At 36.0% G+C, this 22,164-nt stretch overlaps 1 protein-coding gene across 6 annotated transcripts; it reads right to left on the bottom strand.

The window, feature by feature from the left end:
- Positions 1–391: 391 nt before the first annotated feature.
- LOC110800733 (U1 small nuclear ribonucleoprotein C) lies at positions 392–20,779 on the bottom strand. 6 transcript variants are annotated; one of them, XR_008930474.1, is made up of 8 exons: positions 20,553–20,779; positions 19,770–19,833; positions 19,649–19,691; positions 19,163–19,204; positions 18,763–19,012; positions 14,924–15,253; positions 1,289–1,418; positions 392–927 (listed from the first exon to the last, which is right to left on the bottom strand). XR_008930474.1 is itself a non-coding variant. In XM_056840269.1 (8 exons), exons 3-7 carry the CDS (start codon positions 19,775–19,777, stop codon positions 14,928–14,930), a joined length of 669 nt encoding a protein of 222 aa, XP_056696247.1. In that variant the 5' UTR covers positions 19,778–19,833; positions 20,212–20,260; positions 20,553–20,779; the 3' UTR covers positions 1,812–2,250; positions 14,924–14,927. The 6 variants fall into 6 exon arrangements, 5 of the variants coding, with proteins under 5 accessions (XP_021861735.1, XP_056696247.1, XP_021861734.1 ...); XM_056840269.1 differs by lacking the exons at positions 392–927; positions 1,289–1,418 and adding exons at positions 1,812–2,250; positions 20,212–20,260; XM_022006043.2 differs by lacking the exon at positions 1,289–1,418.
- Positions 20,780–22,164: the final 1,385 nt, after the last annotated feature.

Raw genomic sequence — 22,164 nt, 5'->3', positions numbered from 1 at the left:
CCATAATGACCTTATGATGATGCATCAATTGCACTTGCGTTGTTGGGGAGTAATAATTTTATAAGCAGGACTATTAGAGGTGACTTGTAAGTGAAGTCAACATTCGGGATAAGGATGTTGAGAGCATTTATATTCTTACATATGTTTTAAACTCTATTTTAATAAGTCTAGACAATGCTTAGTTAATGAATATTTATTTAAAGTTAGATAAAGTTGGATTTTTTTAGGCCTTTTGTTGTATTAAAAACCATTAACTATATTTTGAAAGTTAGTTAGTTCCGCTGCGTAATTCTGGTACTAGCCTTAACCGTCATCACAGTGGCGGTAATATTCTAGTAATTCCTTTATTTAAGTAAGTATATGGTTTTATAAAAGCAAACAATTATTAAGGTGTTACAAGAGCTTTCTCCATATTGTTCATGATAAATTCAACGTGAACTGGTCATATCCACTGTAAGTTAATGGAGAATCATGTCAATAGCCATTTCCTAAGGATACAACATCAAGTGTACTCACGTCTCAAACAATCTAATGATTTTAAGAACATGTGGACTAACTGGTTCTCCTTCATGAACTTTGTCTCAAGGATCAACCATTGAGTCTTGACTCTTTCGATCATGGCTTGGTCCTGAAACAATTCTTTAACTCAGTGATGATCTAGAATGCATTTGAGTTTATAAATGTTTTTCGGAGTTAAGCATCACAAATTTGACATCCCTGTTGGCATCAATGAAACGATTAAGGCAGCTTGGAGTTACTTTGGGCCAACCTTTTCCGGTGACTCTTCTTCAAAGACATAGTCCTATACATCGTGCATGAGAACTATCGGCAAGTTCAATTGCTAGTCAAGGAAATTATTCCCATTCAACTTCTCTTTGTCCAGAATAGAACACAAATGGAGCGATTGTTGTTGTGTGCCATAGATTACTACAATTTGAACAAGAAAAATTCAAATAAATAACCATTTAAAACGATTTTTAATACTTGAAATGTAAAGCAAAACATGAAATTTCAAAGCTATTAAACATTTTATTCAAGTCAACATAGTCCTGTTTGAATAAAATAAATCCTAGACCATAAAAGTCTCTAAGCCTTAAGCGTGATTTGGCTTTTGTTTTAATTCATCTCCTAATAGTTCTAAACTTACTCGTAGTTGACAAACTAATGTCATAACATTAATTTACAAATAGTCTAATATATTCATGAGCCTCTTCCACTCCATCCTCCTTTAACACTCAATATTAATTCAACATATGATTTTTATATTCTTTTAAATTTCAAAATTTACCTCTATTTAAATCATATATTATCGAAGATCACAAGTCCTCACTAATTAAACTTCAAAAGACAGTTGAACAACCACTATATAACACCCCGTTCTTTAAACGGGCTCAAGAGCTAGTTAATATGTGATAAATCTGCAAAACAAAAAAAACAGTTGTCAAAAGTTGAGCAGGGTTTATACACCAATATACCATCAACTTATCCGCTGCTCCAGCTATGCCTTTCTTTACCTTTAGAAAACTAATTAAATTACATGTCCTATTTTGGGCGGCTTAAATTTGGCCCCAAAAAAAATTATAAAAAAAAACTTGGGGGCATGATGCTCGGTCACCCCGCTTCAGCCCAGAACCTGCACTGTCGTCTTTGAGTATAATCATCAAAGTCCCTCGGGCAGTACATAGGTAAATGACTAAATTCATGAGAACGCAAAGAGATTATGAAAATTTATAAAACCTGCTTGAAAGCTTTTACCAACAAACAATAAAATATACGGTATAGGGTGCCATTTGATGAAGAATAGAGCAAAAGACTAAAAATCAGTGCTTAGATAGTTTGAATCCACTACTAGTTCCAACTTCTAAGCTATCAACTATCTTAGAACTTTCTGCATTCCATTTCTGGCACAGAGAGATAGAGATAAAAGCGAGGAACATAACAAAACAACAATCCCATATTCCCATCTAAATTTGTTGGACGCCTTAAAAATTAACTCCACGTGAAATGGATGAATAGGGTGGAAACTGGAAAGGACCAAGCATATCAATTATTCTAACTAATCTCATATGTTTACAATAGATATTGATAGTTCCTCTACGCATCTTCAATCTTCATGTTAACAAGTACGAGTATTACATTGATGCTCCCTAATCTCTGTATCGCCAGGAGTACAAAACAAAAATCACACACAGGAGAGTCTAGCTTCTACTGATTTGAGGTCAAAATGCATCTCATGCGAAACTTAATGTCCTGCATTACCAAAACAGTGAAAAATTCAACAGTTTTGTAACGTCTTTGAGATATACCAAGTATGTTTTACAAATTTTGAGTCCCGAGTGAAATTTAACTACACGAATACAAATCTTTTCAATTTATGAGGCTCATTTTGTGAAAGGAATATGTTCTCTGTAAATTTTCAATAAAATGTGATGATTTCTGCAATCTTTATAAATAATTTCCTAATATTTTAGCTTAGTTAATAATGACTTTAAAAATTCACTACAAAAATAAAAAGGAAAAATTGACAAAGGCGGACCTAACTATAAACGTTCGTCTTTAAAAGGGTCCAACTATGAATTATTACTGGCAGAGGTCCCAACTTTGGGGGGTGCTTTACAAAAACGGTAACCTGCTAGGACAGGTAAACCTCTAAAACCACTACCCTTGCCCCCCTTGCCACCCTCTCCCCAGCACTGCCACCCCCTCCCAGCCCTGGAAACCTCATCCCCTGGCCCGTCACCCCCTCCCCCACCCTCGACACTTCCTCTCGCTCCCCGCCACCCCCTCCCCGCCCCTGAAACCGCCACTCCTTGCTCCCTGCCACCGGCTCGCCGGAGCCCGGCCTCCGTCCTGTCTGCCTCCTCCCTCTCTCGTGTCCCTCATTTCCCCTCTTCCCACGCAACACTCTCTCTTCCCCTCCCCCTAGTTCGTTGCTGCACCACCACCACTGCACCACCACCACTACTGCCACCGCACACCATCAGAAAACCCCTCCACCGCCCCCATCCCCTGCCTAGAAAAAACCGAGCGATTAAGTTAGGCGAGGGTTCAGATGTTTTCCAGCTGCGGCCAGGCAACGAGGGAGGCAATTGACCGTCAGGAGGGGTGAATTATGCCGGCATCGTTGGGTTTAGGGTTGGCGGCTAGGTTGGGGTTGAGAGTTAGGGTGGTAGAAGGTTGTTGTTGGTGGTGTTGCTGAGGGAGGGAGGATGTAAAATATAAATTTCAATTATTATTTATCTTAAAATCAGACACCCAATGATGTTGTGCCATGTGGCAAGGAAAAAAATAAAAAAATAAACTTGTTTAGCAGGTTATGAGTCAAAAAACCCTTTTAAAGTGAACACCCCTCAAAGTTGGGACCTGCCAGTAATAAATTCATAGTTGGACCCTTTTAAAGACGAACGCTCATAGTTTGGACTGTCTTTGTCAATTTTTCCAAATAAAAAACTTGATGTGTAAAGCAACATCCAAACCCGAAAATCTTTAGAATGAAATTAAGTACTCACTCAATTTACGACACAATATTATAATAGCCACATCTCTAGCAACATTTACATAACTAAAAATCAAAATGAATTTAACAAGATCTAACATGACTATGTTTTTCCACATATATTTATTGTTAAATTATTAGATGTCAATCAAACAATGACAGTAAGGAGTAAAAAAAAATTACATATGCTCCGTAATATTGGAATTAAAAAACCGTAGATGAGATAAGTATGTCCAAAATAAATCAAAACAAATACAAGTACTAGTAATTTTAGTTAGAAGAAATTCAAACAAATCTTCAAAATGGATAAATTATACTCAAAAGCTTTTGTGTGCCCCCGATCTACGGTATTTTACCGTACATCCAAATATAAAAGTGAACCAGACCAAAGATATAAGTGACCTTATTCGAGGACTAAGTTACCTTACTCAAGGATAAATGTGACCCTAACCATTGAAAAAATATGACCCTAACAATAAAAAATGAAGCGCCCTGATCAAGAGTGATATGCTTTTACAAGTTATAACTGTGACTAATACAAAACCAACAATTAAAATTTACACCAATACACAAGTGTAATATAGGTAGTTGGCTACGTGGAGTTTGACCCCACACCATGTACAATATTATACATTGCTCTACCATTTGAGCTAATAGCCTTGAAAATAAGGTAACTTATAACTACAAAAGAAAACTTATAACATCAATAAGGGTAACTAAAAGATTATAACAGGTGCGGATAACCCAGTGTATAAAAAGGCGCGCCTTACTCTGAGGCGCAAGGCGATTGGAACCAGCGCCTTTTATTGTCTAGGCGAGGCGATTTCGATGAGGCGCACCTAAGGCGCAAAAAGGCGCACCAAGGCGCAAAAAGGCGCACAAAGGCGCACTTTGAGGCGCACTTACGAAGGCACACACCATTTTTTCACTTTTTTTTTTTAACTTTTTATTAGGGTGCCTCACTTCAATGAGAAGCACCGAGGCGCACCGAGGCGCGCCTAAGGCGCTGGGAACTCCAAATCGCCTTGTTGCGCCTTGAGCCTTTTTATACATTGGGATAACCTTCCTCTTTTAAGCCGCCACACAATATATTATCGTAGATCGGCCTTTCTGAAAAGTTTGTGAATTATACTAGATCTTCCCTATTTGTTTGCCCCATAGGCAAAATGTGTTTTGGCCAAAATTTTGCAAGGAGATACACTTGTCCTTTATCTTTTGTGAGTATGCGCAAGTGGGGTAAATGGTAGAGATATACTCCCTCCGTATTTATTTAAGGGATACACTTGGCCGGGGGTATTAAAAAGAAGAATTAAATGAAATAAAGTAATAAAACAAGTGGGGTTTGGTAGATATTTTAATAAGTAAAACAAGTGAGAACCATGTCATTTTAGGGAGTGGATGGGTGAGGTGGGGTGTAGACATATTATTTAATTAGATGGTGGGGTTGATAAGTTACTAAAATTGGCAAGTGTATCTCTTAAATAAATACGGCCGGAAAAGGCAAGCGTATCTCTTAAATAAATACAGAGGGAGTATTACTATATAAGGAAATGCGACAATCTTTAAGGAACGGGGTAAAAGAAAAGGGACAAAGGGAATATATCCTTTTCATTTTGGTTACATGAACAATTCAATAGAAGAAATCAGAACTAATCTAAAAGAGATACAGCTACATGAATATTTTTCCCTTCATTAAATTTTTTTGTACTTTATACTTCCTCCGTTCTTATTTAGTTGACACAGTTTGATTTTAACACTATTCATGCACCTTCCTTTTACCGGATTTTGTTATTTATGCACAACGTAAAATATAGTCATGTCAGATCCGGTTAAATTCGTTTTGATAAATATTTTTAAAATATAAACTTTTTATGATAATTAAAGATATTAATGATGAAAAATGTGCAAGCAATCGTGACTAAAGAAATGTGTCAACTACATAAGAATGGAGGTAGTATAATACTATAATCTACGAGCGTTCAATTAAAAAAATTGTTTGAACCGTTTTATTTTGGTTACATGAATATTTTTCCCCTTTTTATTTTGTTTTTATGACACACCGCTAATATAATACAAATTTTCCATTTACATGATTTTTCTTTCCCTTGTTATTATTAATTAAAATCTATCAATTACTAAAATATTACTCCCTCCGTCCTAGAATAGTCGTTACACTTACCTTTGCACAAAGTTTTAGGTGATAAGTGGTTGTTTAGATATCAATGGTTAATTTATTGAAAAAGTGGATGTGATAGGAGTTAGTAGGGTATTTTTTTAATTGAATGAGAGAGGGGGTGGGGACAAAAAAAAAATTAGTGGGAAGAGAGAGACAATATAATAATTGTGGGGTCATTCTTATTTAGAAGTGTAACAACTAATCTGGGACGGACAAAAAAGGAAAGTGTAACAACTAATCTGAGACGGAGGGAGTACAACCAATATGTATGAATCTTTTTAGGGAAATTATACATGTTGGCCTAGTGGTTTTGGTAGTTCCACATGCAGAAACAAAAGAATTTGTGTTTCTAAAGTATTTTTTGACCAATTGGGCTAACCATGACTTAACTGACTTATTTTATAACCTTAATCCTCAATTTACTAACTTACCATATGTCGCCTCCTTCTCCCCACCCTATCCACACCTCCGCCATCAAAACCTACTCATTCATCTGTCGAAGTCACCCTTCCCCGAAGATGATCCTTCCCCTCGTTTGAGTGTTCTTCTAGTATGTTACTAAAAATTTTTGTTTTCCAAAATCACGAGGCCACCATGTAAAAGTCCCCCCCCCCCCCTTTTTTTTGGGTACATGGATATCTCTTCCCTTTTAAATTGTTTGTTCATTATTACAGTTATTTCATGGAATACCCCCATGAGGTTTAACGGAATTCGCAAGGTACCTCTTAAGTATTTTATCTATAATCTATCCGTTTAAAATCTTTCAAAATAATTTTAGTAGTGTACTACAATTAGTAAAAGTAAATTTAATTTTTCCTTTATTAGTATAAAAATTTATTTTGGTATAAAAGATCTAGGTAACATGCAAATGGGTACTATAAAAGATCTAGGTAACACGTAAGGGGACGGGAACGGGAAACGACAAAATCAAAATTTCAAGAAAAGGGTACAGTAAAAAAAATCCAAAAAAATAAATAAATAAAATCAGCCATAAGAATATCGAAAACATGTATGGTTTTACACAAATAGTTCCCTTTTCTTAATAGTTACTATTTTAGCAAGGGATTTCTGAATTAAAGCTAGTGCGTTAAAGGAATAGTCTCCGTATTATTGACAAACGTGACAATCTTCTATCAATACTTATTTTTCCGCAACTATGAAAGAGAGGCGAGAGAATGCTTTCCCCCTTTTTAGCGGGTACTTGTATTTTTTCCCCAAAACGTCCAAAATGTACTTGGCTAAAATGTTGACCGTACCCATATCAATTGACCGTACCTGTTTATTAAAGACGAATCTAGGACATTTCCTCCGGGTACGCGTACGCAAGGGGTACCCGGTACGGATTCCCCTGGAAGTACCCGTGCATCCTAGTAAAACATTACATGTTATGAAACCCATTTATTATTTCTTCTTTACAAAAAAGGAAAATATGATTATAATAATCCAACATTTGAGCGGTTTACTTTTAATAATTCAACGTTTCAATTATTTTTCAATAATCCAACCTTTATACCCCATTAATTTTATTGCACCTAACAGGTCACCGACCAATACAACAGGTAACTTACACATGTGCCATGCAACCATTCGTTACAAGTTTTTTTTTTTTTTGTTCTCTTGTTCTTTTCTTTTTCCATCCTTTAGTGTTCTGATTTTATTTTATTTTGAATAAATTGATAAAACTAGAAGGAAGAAAGAGGAGAATTAATGGAGCCCTTTTTTCACCTTCTCCTCCCCTCCAGCACCGTCTCAGGAGAAAAATGACACCCTCCAGCACCAACCCGATTCCTCTGCCTTTCCCTCCATTAGTTTCAGCCCGTCTCTATTTTTCGCGTAACCACTCCTTCTGCTTCTACCGTTGTCTCTATTTTTCTCTCAATAGGAGTCAACAATGGCGGAGGAGGTAGAAGAAACTGAATTTAATCTCAATCTTTGCTTAATTAATTCAATGCCAAAATGTAATTGTTCTTTATGACTAATTGTGCCACGTGATAGAAATTGGGGATTTAGAATGTCCTACAAATATATTCAGAATAGCATGCATTGTTCTTTCAAATGATTAATTCTTTCGCTTGCAGTTGACTGAATTGTTATGCAATACTTTAAAGTTTTAATTTATTTCGTTTTCGGTAAACTGTTCCAGTTATCTGATTATATTTTGAACTTCTAATCAGTGTAGCGAAAGTAGTGGTAGCTATACGTTGCGAATCTGTAGTTCCTGCATGTGAAATTGATTTGACTCATGGACTAATGACGACTACAATTTATGTAGAATTGTTTTTGTGTGTTATGAGCTAGGTTGCACCAAAACGGACACGGACACGGACACAATACGGGTACGGAGATACGCCATCTTAAAAATGACGGACACGGGGATACGGGAAATAATAATATTAAAATAATATAATATATCAAAGAAAATTAAAATGATTAATAAAATAATATGCAAAAAGTAATTAAATTTATTAACGACATTCAAATAAGAAAATAGAACTATAGTACATAAAATGACACGATGATCATCTCCTCTCACATCCCTTATTTTTGTTCTTCCCTTGTAATAACTTTCACTCCTCCTAGAAAGTAAACAGAGATTGTTGTGAATGAACAACGAGCCTTCATAAACATAAGATCAGATTTACATGATGGATGAAGTAACCCACAAAGGAGACCGTAATTAATGTCATGGCGGCTTGTGAATCTGTTCTATGTTTATGAAGGTTGTTGATTGCTCAGGAGACCTTTGAAGGAATTGTAAAATAGAGATAGCAATTCGAAATACTCTGTATTAGTTAATATTGAAATATGTGTTCAAGACGTGTCCATCGTATTTCCGGTCGTGTGTCTCGTGTCCTAATTTTTTTTTTTAAATCGGACACGTAATTTTGCGTGTCGGACACATATTTCTGCGTGTCCAAGGCGTGTCGGTGTCCAATACGTGTCGGACACCGGACACGGCAGCCCAATGGCGTGTCCGTGCTTCCCAGGTTATGAGTGGTGTTTACTTGAAAAAGTTTGGCTATTACTTGATTGTTAGCACCACTAATTCTTGTTCTTTGGTTGTGTGCTTGTTAAAATTATTGTTAACGAGGGAGGAAGCAGGGAGAGGAAGGCGAGATGAAAGTGCTGGAGTGCTGGTGTTTGAGCGGACGGAAGATTTCGTTGAAGAATCGAAAAGTCAGCGAGAAAGGGGGTTGCCATTGGAGAAGGAAGGAGAAAGAAAGGGGGTTGCCGGGAGAGTGGAGGAGAGAGAAAAGGGGTTTCTATGGGAGAGTGGAGGAAAGATAAAAGAAGTTGCCATGGAAGATGATAAGAGCGGGCAGACATGGGAGCTAGAGGGGAGGAGAGATAAATATGATTTTTAAAAAATAAAAAAATAAAATAAAGTTAGACCAATAATTAAAATATAAAGCACACAAAAGGTTGATATTCTTACCCGGTAGCCAGTCAAATGGGTGCAATAAAAGTTCATGGGGTATAAAGATTGGATTGATAAAATATAATTGAAAGGTTGAAAGGTTGGATTATTAAAAGTAAATGGGTATATTGACAAAGACGGTCCCAACCGTGGACATTTATCTTTAAAAGAGCCCAACTACAGATTATTACTAGTAAGTCCCAACTTTCGGGGTCTTACCTTTTATTGGGTTTTATGACTTATAACTTCCTGAACAAGTTTTTTTTTTTCTATCCTACCCACATGGCACAATGTCATTGATTTTATTTTTAAACTTAATATTTTATTTTTAATCTTATTCTTCGGTCCTCCCTCACTGGCCAACCATCATTCCCAACCACCTATTCCGGGTGCCCCTCTCTCTTTTACACATCTCCGATCCGCCGTCCAAATCCATCATGAACACTAAACAAGTAGCTGGGTAGATCGGGTCACTAGAAACGCCCCCATGTTCTTCCATTTCTGGCAATATCCCTCAATTTTTTTTCTCCCGTTTTTCGACTACATCTCTTGTCTTCGAATTCCCTTCCCGTTAGGTTCAAAACTAAGGTTCAGGGTTCTAGGTAGGCATTCTGATGATGAATGATGACGTGTGGTTGGATGGGCTAAGGAGGGAGGTCTTGTTCTGGGTTTCTCGCAGGGAGATGTGTCACTGTTGTTGGGGAGGACAGATGAGTAGCGTATTGGTGAGGGATACGGATGGGTTTTTTTGTGTGGAAGAGCTACCAGGGTCGATTGGGTGGCTAAGGAGGGTGGTCTAGAATTCTGGATGTGTTTTCGGCCGCAAAAAAGGTGAGTAGGTTGCTGTGATTTAGGTGAGGGTGGGTTGTGGTGGTTTAGTGGATGGGGGTTAAGGGTGAGCAACGTTGGTGGTTTGGTGTACGGGAAGGTGAGTAGGTGGCTGTGATTAAGGTGAGGGTGGTGTGGGTTTGTGGGTGGTCGGAGGTGGGAGGAACGGGGGGTGGATTGAGGTCACCAATTCACCATCGATCTTTTCCGATGGGTACAGAAAGAAAAGAAGGAAATATTTCTTTAAAAAAAATCAAGAAAGAAGGAAATATATAAAAATATATAAAAAAATAAGGAAATTTTGTGTTTTACCACCTAAAAAAAATCCGAATTTGTGTTTTACCACCTAAAATTCGCAAACTTTTAGATTACCACCTAAAAATATAAATAAAAATTCATTTTACCACCTTTTAACGGCAAAGTTAACGACAATGTTCGTGGAGCCCACAAATTAAGCTTCTCTTTACCCAAATTATGTGATTATCTTTTTTACTCTTTCTCATTCAATTTTTCACCTTCTTATTTACTATTCTTAAATTCTCATCACCCATTTTTGCACTTCAAATCTCCAAATTAATCAATTACAAACTTATATTATACAGCATGCTTAAAACATTGTGGAATTTTATAAGGGATATGCTATACTAGCCGTTGAAGTGGGTTCAATAACGATTTTGTTAACTTTACTATTAAAAGGTGGTAAAACGAATATTTTTAACTTTTTTTAGGTGCTAAAATAATTTGAGATTTTTAGGTGGTAAAATACAAATTTGGATTTTTTATAGGTGGTAAATCACAAAAAATCCAAAAAATAAAAAACCAAATAAAACGTGACACGTGACATTTTAGGTAGTATTAACCGTACACATCATCAAATTTACCAAACCACCCGAAATTGGCACCCCATATAGTTGGGACTTGCCCATAATCTATAGTTGAGCCTTTTTAAAGATGAAGGTCCATAGTTGGGAACTTTGGACTGGCTTTGTAAATTTTCTAAAGTAAATAGACCAAAGGTTGGATTATTATAATCAATTTTTCCTTAAAAAAACCCCTTAATACATACACTAAACAAAACCCAAAACTTCTCTTTTTGTCATCAATCCAATCAATGTGAAGATCACAAGAAATTACGACATTATAAAAAAGATATTATTTCCTCCGTTCTTGTTTGCATTACTTACTTTTCATTTTTGCCATTCCATCTTAGAGCAACTCTAATGGTTCTAGCTAGGGACTTGCTTAACCATTGTAGTGATTTTGATAAATTAGCTCGTTTTCTTGGGAAAAAATTGTCAAATTGGAGGTGAGTTATAATTAAAATAAAATTAAAACTAATATAAAATTGCCATTGGATTACAAATTAGCTAGAAAGTAAATTGGGTACAAATCTTAGGTGCCGTGACAAGCTAATTTGACAATTAGCTTGCCATTGGAGTTGCTCTTACCCCACTTGTCCCACAATAATTACACGTTCCGCACACTCTTTCTTACTTCATCCACTTTTTTCTGACACCAACCCTCTTTTTTACAATATCCTACTTTATCTAACATCCACTTTTTTTCAAAATTTTCTTAAACAACACATCTGCACTACCCAATAAGACCACAAAATAATGGAAGGAGTTTGTCGATGAAAAATGAAATATACCAACAACGGTTTTGTTTAATGGAGATCCCACTAATAATTCCTTCAATCCAAATGGTGCTACTACATCTAACAACAGTTTCTTTAGGTACCAAAAACTTAAGTATAAGTAGTACAATATGTTAGATGTTTTATGTGAAACACGTGTCAGAAAGTATTCGATACACATGCATAACCCAAATTTTGTTTTGCAAGAGAGAATTGCATTTTATGTATCAAGTTTTGGTGTTGACAAAAATAATGAGGACTATAACCTTGCAATCGCATCCAATCAAGACAAGTTTATACTATGAGCTTAATTTTCATTTTCTATGTTCTTTTCTCTATAATACATGACAAAACTCAATTTTCTTTTATCGCTTAATCGCTTATGGGTCAATTGGAAATCTCTACGCAATTGTAGGGGTAAAGTTGGGTACGTACAACTCCTCCTTACCCCATTTGTTGCGGGAGCCTCTTTGAAGGCAATGGGGTAATGATAACGACGGTGAGAAAAAATTATGTTTAATAAATTAACGATTTTTACACCAAATAACCCTCAGGTTTGACTTAATTCACCGTATGCCCTCGTGTTTTCAATAATTCACCATATACCCATGAGGTTTGGAAAAATTCACCATATGCCCTTGATGTTTTCAAAAATTAACGAATTGCCCTTAACGCCGTCAAGTTTCCGTTAGTTTACACATCTTACTCCACCTTCATCAAACTCGACCGCATTTTTATCAATGCTAAATTAGGATTTTGTTCCAAATAAAATTTCAATCACACTCAGAAATCCGAATTCAAAGTCCTAAAATAGCTATGTTACTCCGACACTCCATTTGACGGTGGGTGTCGGTGTCGACACGACCCGATCCGCGACACGACACTCGACACGTGCCTGGGGAGGTGTCGACACCAGTGTCGGAAAAGAGTCCAATTTGAAGTGTCGAAATCGGGAGTAGAAAGAAAAATTCGAAACCCTAGATCTAGAAATTGAAGGTGGGGAGAAGCGAGAGAAGAACAATTATGTTGGGGCTTTTGTTGTTGAAGAAAAAACGCCTAGATTGCACTCTTTGATTCTGATTTTCACCGATAATTGACTGTTTGAGAGTCTTCCATGGTTGTCTTCGTTTCCTTCCGGTCATTTTTCTGCCTTATGCTGAGTTATGCGTTGTTGGTGATGGTGAGTGACTGAGTGGTGGACTGGACTTTCCAAACTTATTCTTTTTTTTTACCCTTTTTCAAAATACCCTAGGCCTACCCGTATACTTCGTAATAAATAAAAGAAAGGAAAAGATGGGAAGTGGGGAACAAACCCACGTGCTCACTGATAACTTTACAAAAAGTTAGCATTTTCTTTTTTTTTCATTTGTTTCTTACTTTTTCAATTCTTTGTACTTTTAAACTCTTTAGGATAGATTTTATCCTGCTTTAGAATTTTAACTTAAACTTAATTAATATTTTTATTTTCATTTTTTTTTATATAATTATATTATTTAACACTATTTTTGTAGTTTTTATTAAAAGTGTCGATTTTTTTTCCGACACTTGCAAGCGAACCGTGTCTAAAAAAAAGGTCAAGACACTCCTTTGACCGTGTCGGAGTGTCTGCAAATATTTGGATCGGAGTGTCAGATACTCCGACACCTTGTCGGACACGACACCGACACCCGTGTCTGAGTAACATAGTAAAATAGTTAAAGCTAATTAGCAAGAAATCGAGATTCTTAATATTCTCAATTGTTGAGCTTAATATGATTTTATTGCATTAAATTGAAGTCAATTACGATTAATAGTAATACTTATACTCTCTCCATTCCTAAATGTTCTTCCCGTTTCCCGAATTGACGTTCCTTTTTGTTCTTCCTATTGTAAATCTTTTCCTTTTATGGCAATTTTTTCCCCCCAAAATACCCTCATTCTACAATTTAATTTCCTACTATATCCTACCTTTATTCCACCCACCTACCCAATTATTCCCATTGATTTCCACACCCATCTTATTTAATTCATTCACACTTCCCAATTCATTCACCCACCTTATTTATGATTTTTAATAAAATATTTCCCCTTCCTTTATTTCTTTATTCATTTCTCTCTCTTTCATTTATTTTATAAGTAGAATCTTCTAACTTTAATCATTACTCTTACGCTCAATCATACCAAGATTCTATTTTTCTTAATACCCTCCTCGATTCCAACCGGGAAGAACATAAGAGAACGAGGGAGTAGTTTCTACGAAATCAACAAAAACCCCAAAATAATCCAGAAACCAAAACATAGGTTGAAGTAGGAGAAAAAAGTACCGAGAAAGTGAGGGAGGATGATAGTGGATTTAGAATCCTTTGAACAAGTAATCAACTACTCCATACTTATTACGGTGAAGAAGGGGATAAAACCGAGAATTCTCCCTACAATCGACACTAGAATCTCCAAATACAAAAATAGCAGGCAACTTCAATGACCACACAGACAACGAGTTGTTGTTGTTGATGAAAACGGTGTTCTTCCGAAAACCTGAATCGACAAAAGCTTTACGGTAATAAGCCCGAGGCGACGATGGCAACGAAGGTGGCATAAATGAAACGATTCTTGTTATCATTGCGTTTGCTGGTGGTGACGTCGAGTCTCCAACCGACAAAGAAAATCAAGGTGCGAAGAGAGAAACATCAAGTGGTAATTTGAAGTTTTGTTTGGGTTTCTACTAATTCCAATAATTGATGACAGAAAGTGGGAGTGGTGAAGGGTGAAGATGGTGTTTGCTGGTGGTTTTTGGACTGCTCTTGCGGAGGGAGTGAGCAGCCACAGGTGGTGGTGTCGGGAGGTGCTGATCGAAGAACAGAGAAATAAAAATAAAAAAGGAATTTGGTAATGTAAACTTGACATTAGAAATTCATTTCGTGTGGAAGAGAAGTTTGTAGTTTTTGATCTTTAACTAAATCAGTTTCAAAATTAAACATAACATGGAGAGAGATGGTGAAGGAGGAGAGGTGAAGATGGGGGAGAAACGAACTGAAGATGAAAAAAACCGAGAGAACTAACGGAAAGTTAAAGGCAAGGTCACGACATGTTAATTTTCCAAACCTCGAGGGTATATGGTGAATTATTGGAAACACGAGGTTATATGGTCAATTAAGTTAAACCTCGGGGGTATTTCGTGAAAAATCGATAAATTAAAGCGGAACTAAAAATAAAAAATAAAAATTAGTACCACCGACGTGTTGCATGGGATTTAAGCTAGTTAACTACATTACTTAGTAAGACACAATAGGAAAATAGTAAGATGTATCCTAATAAAAAAAAAAAGGCAAACCAACACAAAGTATATCAGAATGCAAGATGGGCAGATAGCAATGTAATTCAGAGACATACCATTTTAGTTAGACTGAAGACTGCTGTTTGGGGCTTGAGCATACGTAAATCCATCAGCACCTGATGTTGCAGGGTAAGAAACGTTTCCACCTGCAGAAGGGAAGCTAGGGACTGCAGGCATGTTTGTCCCACCAAAGCTCCCGCCTGCAGGAGCACCCTGGAACCCAGGCTGTGATACAGTTGGAGCACCACCATTAGTAACAGGAGGTGTCGCCCCTGGTACTGATGTTGAGGTAGTCAAAGGAGGAGGCCCAGGCAGACCATTTGCTTGCACAGGTGCACCAGGAGCACCTGGTTGTCCTGCAACTAGTCCTGGAGGTGCCCCATAAACTGTAAAGGATTTAGAACTGTTAATTAGCTAAAAGTGCAACAATACAATGCTTCCTCAACTGTAATGAGACAAAGACACCAGAATACTAAGATAAATATTCTTTTGTTAACATAGCTAAAATATATATTGACTTGAATCATCATTTTAAAGGATGCACAACAAATAATATGCAAAATTAGAAGCCAGATTTTAGTTGATCAAAATTCCTGCTGCATCAATAATAAAAGGTTTAAATCAATCATGTTAATCTGCTCAAGCTGCAGTACCTTAATACAGCAATAGCTAGTATCAAAATTACAGAAGAATATCTTGTTAAAATAGCTACTTCATTAGATAAACATCGTCTTTCGTCAAAACTTATTATCATTTTGCCTTAGAAACATTGCGAACAGGGACAGCACAAGCATATGACGATACGTTCCTTCAGATAAACTTATTTGAAGAGAACAAAAAGCAAATTCTGTATTATTAGTCAAACAAGTACTGTATATAACATAATGTTAGAATTTCCAGCCTGAACTGGCCCACAGGTATTCTTCCCTCTGTCTTTCCCAATACAAATTCCACACGCTGTCATTTATGATTATTTGTTTCCAAGGACGAGGTTTGACTAAGGGGGTTTCACTTACATAAAATGTACTAGTAAATATATCCTACAAAATCATCCACACATTTTTTACAACCCCGGAGTTCTAACATGCAGCTTGATTTCCTGCCCGAAGTTTCTCCCTCCTTCATCCTTCTTTTCCATTTAACAGTACCCTGGTCCACTTACATTTCTAGGGTAAACCATAGTCCAGCTCCAGACAAACTCAAACCAGATCATTTCAAACGAATATCCACAATCCACATTTACTTCTAGAAAGTAAATGTAAAGTTCCTAAAGTGAATCACCTTTTTCTATTAAGCCACCAAACCCTAATTGTGAAGGGCGGAAAAATCTCAACAAGACACACGCCACCCACCATCTTCGCTCTTTTGATAGTTTCCATTGCTTACCAACTCCTATTGTCTGAACCTAGGATGCTCATACTCGGGTATGGCCGTATGGGTGTACGACTGGGGTACGGTTTGGAAGTTATTCGATATAAACTCGGGGACACAGGAACCATTAAAAAAATATTTATTCTATTATTATGAATATTTATAACGTGGAATAATTTTTTGTCATCATTATCATTCATTATCATTACCCCATTGCCTCAAAGAGGCTCCCGCAAGAAGCGGGGTAAGGGGGGGTCGGGTGTACGCAACCTTACCCCTGCAATTACAGAGAGATTGTTTCCAATTGACCCAAAAGCGATAACGGGACGTCGGGACGACAACGAGAGGTAGAATAATTTTTTGTGTGATAATAAAAAATCTTTAAAAGCAAAGTAGTTTTGCTGTTTTGAAAGATGACACTGGTAAGATAAAAATTTCTGGTTGTGTAAAAATAAATTCCCACAGCCAATCAAGTGATGATCTCTTTTCCCAATAGAAAACAGTGGGATCAGATGTAAAAAAGAATGTCAAAGTTAAAAGTAAAATTAAAATTAAAAAATGAATCCCATCCCAATGTCAACAGCCCACTTTATAATTTTTAATTCCTTTCCAAAGTAAAGATGGTAGCTGACAGTTGTCCCACAACTAGCTTAGTTAATGCTAAGAGTCTTCTTGTTTCAACTTATTGCTAAGAGTCTGCTTGTTACTCTTATTTCCACCGAAATAAGAGTATGAGCATGGACAGTTGTCCCACAAGAAGTGTCAACGCCACTACTCTTTCCCAATGAAGGCACGTTGAAATAAAGCTGGAACCCAAATAAAAAAGAGTGTTGGCATTGACACTTATTTGTGGGAAAACAAGCATTTAATTATTGCTAAGAGTTGGCTTGTTTAAACTTTTTGGAAATTTTGCCAAATACAACCCTAAAGCTTCCCACTTTACGGGTTACAACCTCAAATTTTCATTTTCCTCAATTACAACCTAAAACTTTATCCCTCACTTTATACCTCGAGTATTACATATTTACTGGGGTATTGTTGTGTAAATATGTAATACTCGAGGTTATGGGTTCAATACTTAACAAGTCCTTTTTTTAGTTGAATAAGAGCTTCATTTTGAGAAATTGCACATGACCCCCTAATCATGATGTCATCGTAGCCCCGGCGCTGGTGAACACAATATATCTAGCTCTATTTTCATCTACAGAAGCCATCTTAAATGCTTTCACTTTTCATTAAGACATCAGCAAAAGCCATAAGTTTCCTTCAATCCAAGCTTACCTCCATGCCTCTGGATGCTAGATCATTAATTGCAATGCCAAGCATCCAAATCCAAATACGATAAGAGACTTTGACACTTCATATTAGATCCAAAATTGAATAATTCACCAAAAGGACACTTCTATCCTCAATAATCCTACACAATAAGACCTTACGTTGTCATAAACCAAACAGCACTCGCTTTCTTGATACTAGTTGTCTAGCTTATTATATGGAAATGAGAACTATTTATGATAGAATGTTATAAAAGACAATTGAGGAATCTAATTCAACAAATGATTTTTCACAGCATTGGGTCTATTTTTCTGACAATGATTTTCGAATCCCAAAGGGCAAGTTCCAATCGAGGCAGCTGTATATGATAAGGGATTCACCTCTAAATTCAAATCCCCTGAGTTACAGCCCCTGACCAGCCTAGATTTGTTCAAAAAAATATCCTTAAAAAAAAAAAAACCTTTCCTCCTCCCAACCACGACCGGTTTAAGATGTGAAAAGCATTTCTTTCTATAAGAAAAAGGTCAATACAATCCAGGGGTATGAAGTTTTCCACAAAAACTAACTTCGATAAGGGACTGTCAATGAGTAGCCGTATGCATATGTTATACGTGTTTGCTTCATTTTTCAGCAACCTAATTAACAAGAAGTGCTATAACATTTTACATTCAAGTTTAAAGCTAAAAATAATTTAAAGTATACCAAGTCAAACACTTATGTAGTCTGATCAATCAAATAAAGTCAGCATGGCAACGAGATAACAAAGAAGCTCCCCTTCAAGGCTTCAAAAGCAAAAGTTACAGATATAAAGCTACAAACTGTAGGTGATGTAAATATAATGTAAAGCGGCTAAAGCCCATAACTAAGAACATATTCCGTTATGGCTCTATTAGGGCCAACCGGCCAACCATCAAGGGGTAAAAGGCCTACTTTTAATCCAAGAAAGGAAAAGAGATCCTTTCCCTCTGTCCATATATATATATATATATGGTTCTTTGTTCCTGCAATTTTTTAATATCTTATGTCAACTGTTTGAAATCGTCTATCTACATATCCTGAGATCTCAGCAGTGGTGTGAATGCATTTTTTAAAGGCGATTAATTATTTACGTATACTAAGGTCATGTGACTATCTTATAATAAGAATTCTATCAAGAAAACATGCAATCTATTGATTTTTAGAAGACCTGTTGAAAGCCGTAAGATAAATTCACATAAGCAAATGTTATAGCTTGAAAGCATCAAGTTACCTGGAAAACCAGGAGGTCTAGGAAAAACAGGTAGCCTGATCCCTGGAGGCATTTGAGCATTCGAAGGAAGGGAACCTGGAATCGGCAAAGGTGCAGGAAGAAGAGGAGGCCTAACACCAGGTCTCCAGGCTGCATAGGCAGCACCAATTTGAAATGCACCTTGGCCACTAAGATGCTCCTTGATTCTCTGATCAATCAAACTTTGCGTCTGTTGCTCCTCAAATTGCTGGTAGTAAATCCGCACATTTGCCTGAAATCAAAAATAAAGAACCGTCACTAATAATTAGTAGGAGGTAATAAACAACAGAGGTTAATCTCTTTTGACTTTTGTGCAAACTGATATACATTTTGGAATATACAGTAATTCTTCCCACTGCCTACTGAGGCAAGGCTAGCTTACCTTATGTTTATAACCCGCATTATGTTGCTTCCTGACAGATGGCTGACAGAAAACACAAGAAGTCGATCAAACAAACTATTAGAGAATCAAATCTAGAAAAATAAAATGCACGAATAGCCAGATGAATCGCATAAAAATACAAGGTTGATACAACAATTCTCTCTAATTTTTGCCAACAAATGAACTCGTGTTTCTGATATTTCCTCTCCCAAAGAATAAGGTAAATTCATCGCTCAATATAACATGAACCAAACACGCGAATCCAATTTTATGAGTGAAAGACTTAGTAAATATTCTAGAAGACTCCTTTACTTGCATCGTATTCAATTGTGAAGAAGTCTTTAAAACTTGACAAAGCAACCAAAAATTTCCAGGATGACTGATATTATTAAATTTTCTATTCAAAGCCACCAACCCGCATACTAAACACATATATCAAACTTAAAGAATGCAGAAGATTACATCTTTGATGAGACATATACTTACAGAATCATGTGTCAAGTATGTGTCGCAGTAGTCGCAGTAATACCTGCCCAAAAAAGAAAAACAGTCAATCTTAAGACAAAAAGTTCAACAGGGGAATATAAGAACAGCTAAGTACCTTTACCTGGGCATTATGTTGAGCTATGTTGTTATATTCAATCTAATATTTACTGCAGCAATTGTTCGATCTGTCCAACAGGAATGGCCAAAACTCTAGTAAGTAAACCCATAATCAAGGAGCTAAATTGATATACGTACATTAATGCCAAAACCCACATATCAGAATGAGACCCATCTCTGAACCATGGCAGGAGGGGTGGTCCCAGGAGGCCCATTGTCATAGTTTTTCATCCTAACATAAGAGGGTTATAAACAAATGTGTGTGAAATTAGGCTGAATGTTTAAGTGGCTGAATGGCATTGAGGATTTGAGCATCAGGGCAAATTTAACCTAACATACTATCTTCTCTTGAACAAAACCACCACCACCTACATTTCCTCAGGCTACAGAATTCAATTAAAAAAAAGTACTTCCCAAATTGCTATTCAATCAAATTCAAATAATACCTTACTTTACTATGCCCTTAAATTATTGCTCTTTCTACTCTGCTCCCTCCTTAAAAAAAAAAAAACACATGAATCCCCGAAACATAATGCTTAATCAAAAACAAATTGAAGAAATGATATAGGATATTCAGCTACAATTACGATCTGGGTGACTAATTAGACATAAAAGGATAAAAGCAACACCAAAACAAAGCCAACAACAAGATTTCATCATTTGAAGCATTATAATAGGCAATATCCATCATCCCCACATGAGGCTAACACCTTATGGATCTATTAAATCAACAGCAAAATCCAAAAAAAATCGAAAATAAAAAAAGTTAGAAAATTGAAGAAAATACGTGAGGAAAAGGAGCCACACACTGTCGACAACAGCGAGAACAGAAGCGACAAAGAAGGAGAGGTGATCTGAAATCCCGCAAAATGAAAATTCACAATGGTAGAGGCCCTGCCGAATAGAGGTGGTGATACAACTAGAAGATGGTGGTTTTCTCAGAGGAGGGTTTTAAGAGGAGGAGGCAATCGGAACGACGAGGGGAACTCTTGCCCAATATACCGTATTGGCTACAGACTACAGTACTCAATAATATAGTAATAGACTAGATTTAATATGCCAATTTGACCAAAATATCGAGTAAGAATATTTTCTACACAAATTCTTATTTACAATGGGTGCACAATAAATATTGTACACCGGAGTAAAAGTTGACTCAAAATGCTTAAAAGTTACATTTATATATGTAAAAGTTATCTATTTTTTAATGATAAATTTTTTCATTTGAATAAAAATTATTTCTTCAAAATCACTAATAATGTATAAATTAATCGTTTGACCCTTTAAAATGTTTATCTAACTTTATAATATAAAAGTTACAGAAAAATAAGTTAAAGTTACGAAAATTTGCATAAAAGTTATCTTGGTGTACAATAAATTTATTGTACACCTTGTACGCGCAAGACCTTTTGTATTTTCTATTATTAACATGACAGTTTGACTAAAATTTTACCAAAATTTTAATAATGGCATATTCCATAATCCTATATAAACATTTATACAAAAGAAGAGAAAATAAAGAAAAGAATAAAATAAATATGTCTTTTTAGAAAATAGTTTTTGGCGGGAAAATTTTTCACCAGGAAATGACACGTGTCATTCCTGGTGTCTCTTTTAGTATATAGTATAGACTAGTGTGTGGCTCGGACGATACCCGTAATTTTGATGGTGCAAGCGTGTGCACGTAACTCTTGGTGCACAGGGATCAAAACGACCAACATTAAACACAAAATGCGCGTTTTCATTAAATTCCCAGAAAAAAAAGAACAATTACCTTGAACAAAAGAACAATTCCCTTGAACAAAAGAAACATTATGTTTTTCGTGTTTTTATTTGATTCGCTGTTATTTTTGCAATATATATTGTTCTGGGTTTTATGTTTTGAATTCAAACTGTGAAGAGGAGAGAGAAAGTGTGAACTAGGTTTTCTTAAATGGGTTTTAGAGAGAGAAAGTAATGAAAATTCTCAAAAGTTCGTTGATTTTTCTGTTTCAACATCAAATTAATTTGATTCTTCTTCTTCAAATCTGAATTCTGCAGCTGATGATAAGATTTTGGGAGGTAATTTTTCAATTTTGTAATAATAAATTCTATGTTTTGATGATTTTGATTTTGTAATAATCGTGTTTTTGATGATCTTGACTATTTTGATGATTTTGATTTTGTAATAATCGTGTTTTGATGAATTTGATGATTTCAATGAATCAAATTATGTAGTAATAACACGCTGATTTCGTTGAAGTCGTTGATTTTGAAGATTTTGATTATGTAATTACGATATGTTTTTCCAGAAAATAACAGTTTAACGTATTTAAAGAACATATGCTCGTATTAAAAGAACACTTTCATTATAGTAGAAAAATAGACCATTTGCGTTTCATTGTTCTTTTATTTTAGGA

The sequence above is a fragment of the Spinacia oleracea genome, chromosome 3, assembly GCF_020520425.1.
Source record: "Spinacia oleracea cultivar Varoflay chromosome 3, BTI_SOV_V1, whole genome shotgun sequence".
NCBI lineage: Eukaryota > Viridiplantae > Streptophyta > Magnoliopsida > Caryophyllales > Amaranthaceae > Spinacia > Spinacia oleracea.
This window is presented reverse-complemented; position numbering and strand designations above follow the sequence as displayed.

What these genes read in the sequence shown, in the direction of transcription:
- LOC110800733 (XM_022006043.2), bottom strand. An exon ending in ATGCGGGTTATAAACATAAG is followed by an intron (nt 19,013 to 19,162) that starts GTAAGCTAGCCT and finishes TTTTGATTTCAG; the next exon opens with GCAAATGTGCGGATTTACTA. An exon ending in TAGACCTCCTGGTTTTCCAG is followed by an intron (nt 15,254 to 18,762) that starts GTAACTTGATGC and finishes AATCCTTTACAG; the next exon opens with TTTATGGGGCACCTCCAGGA.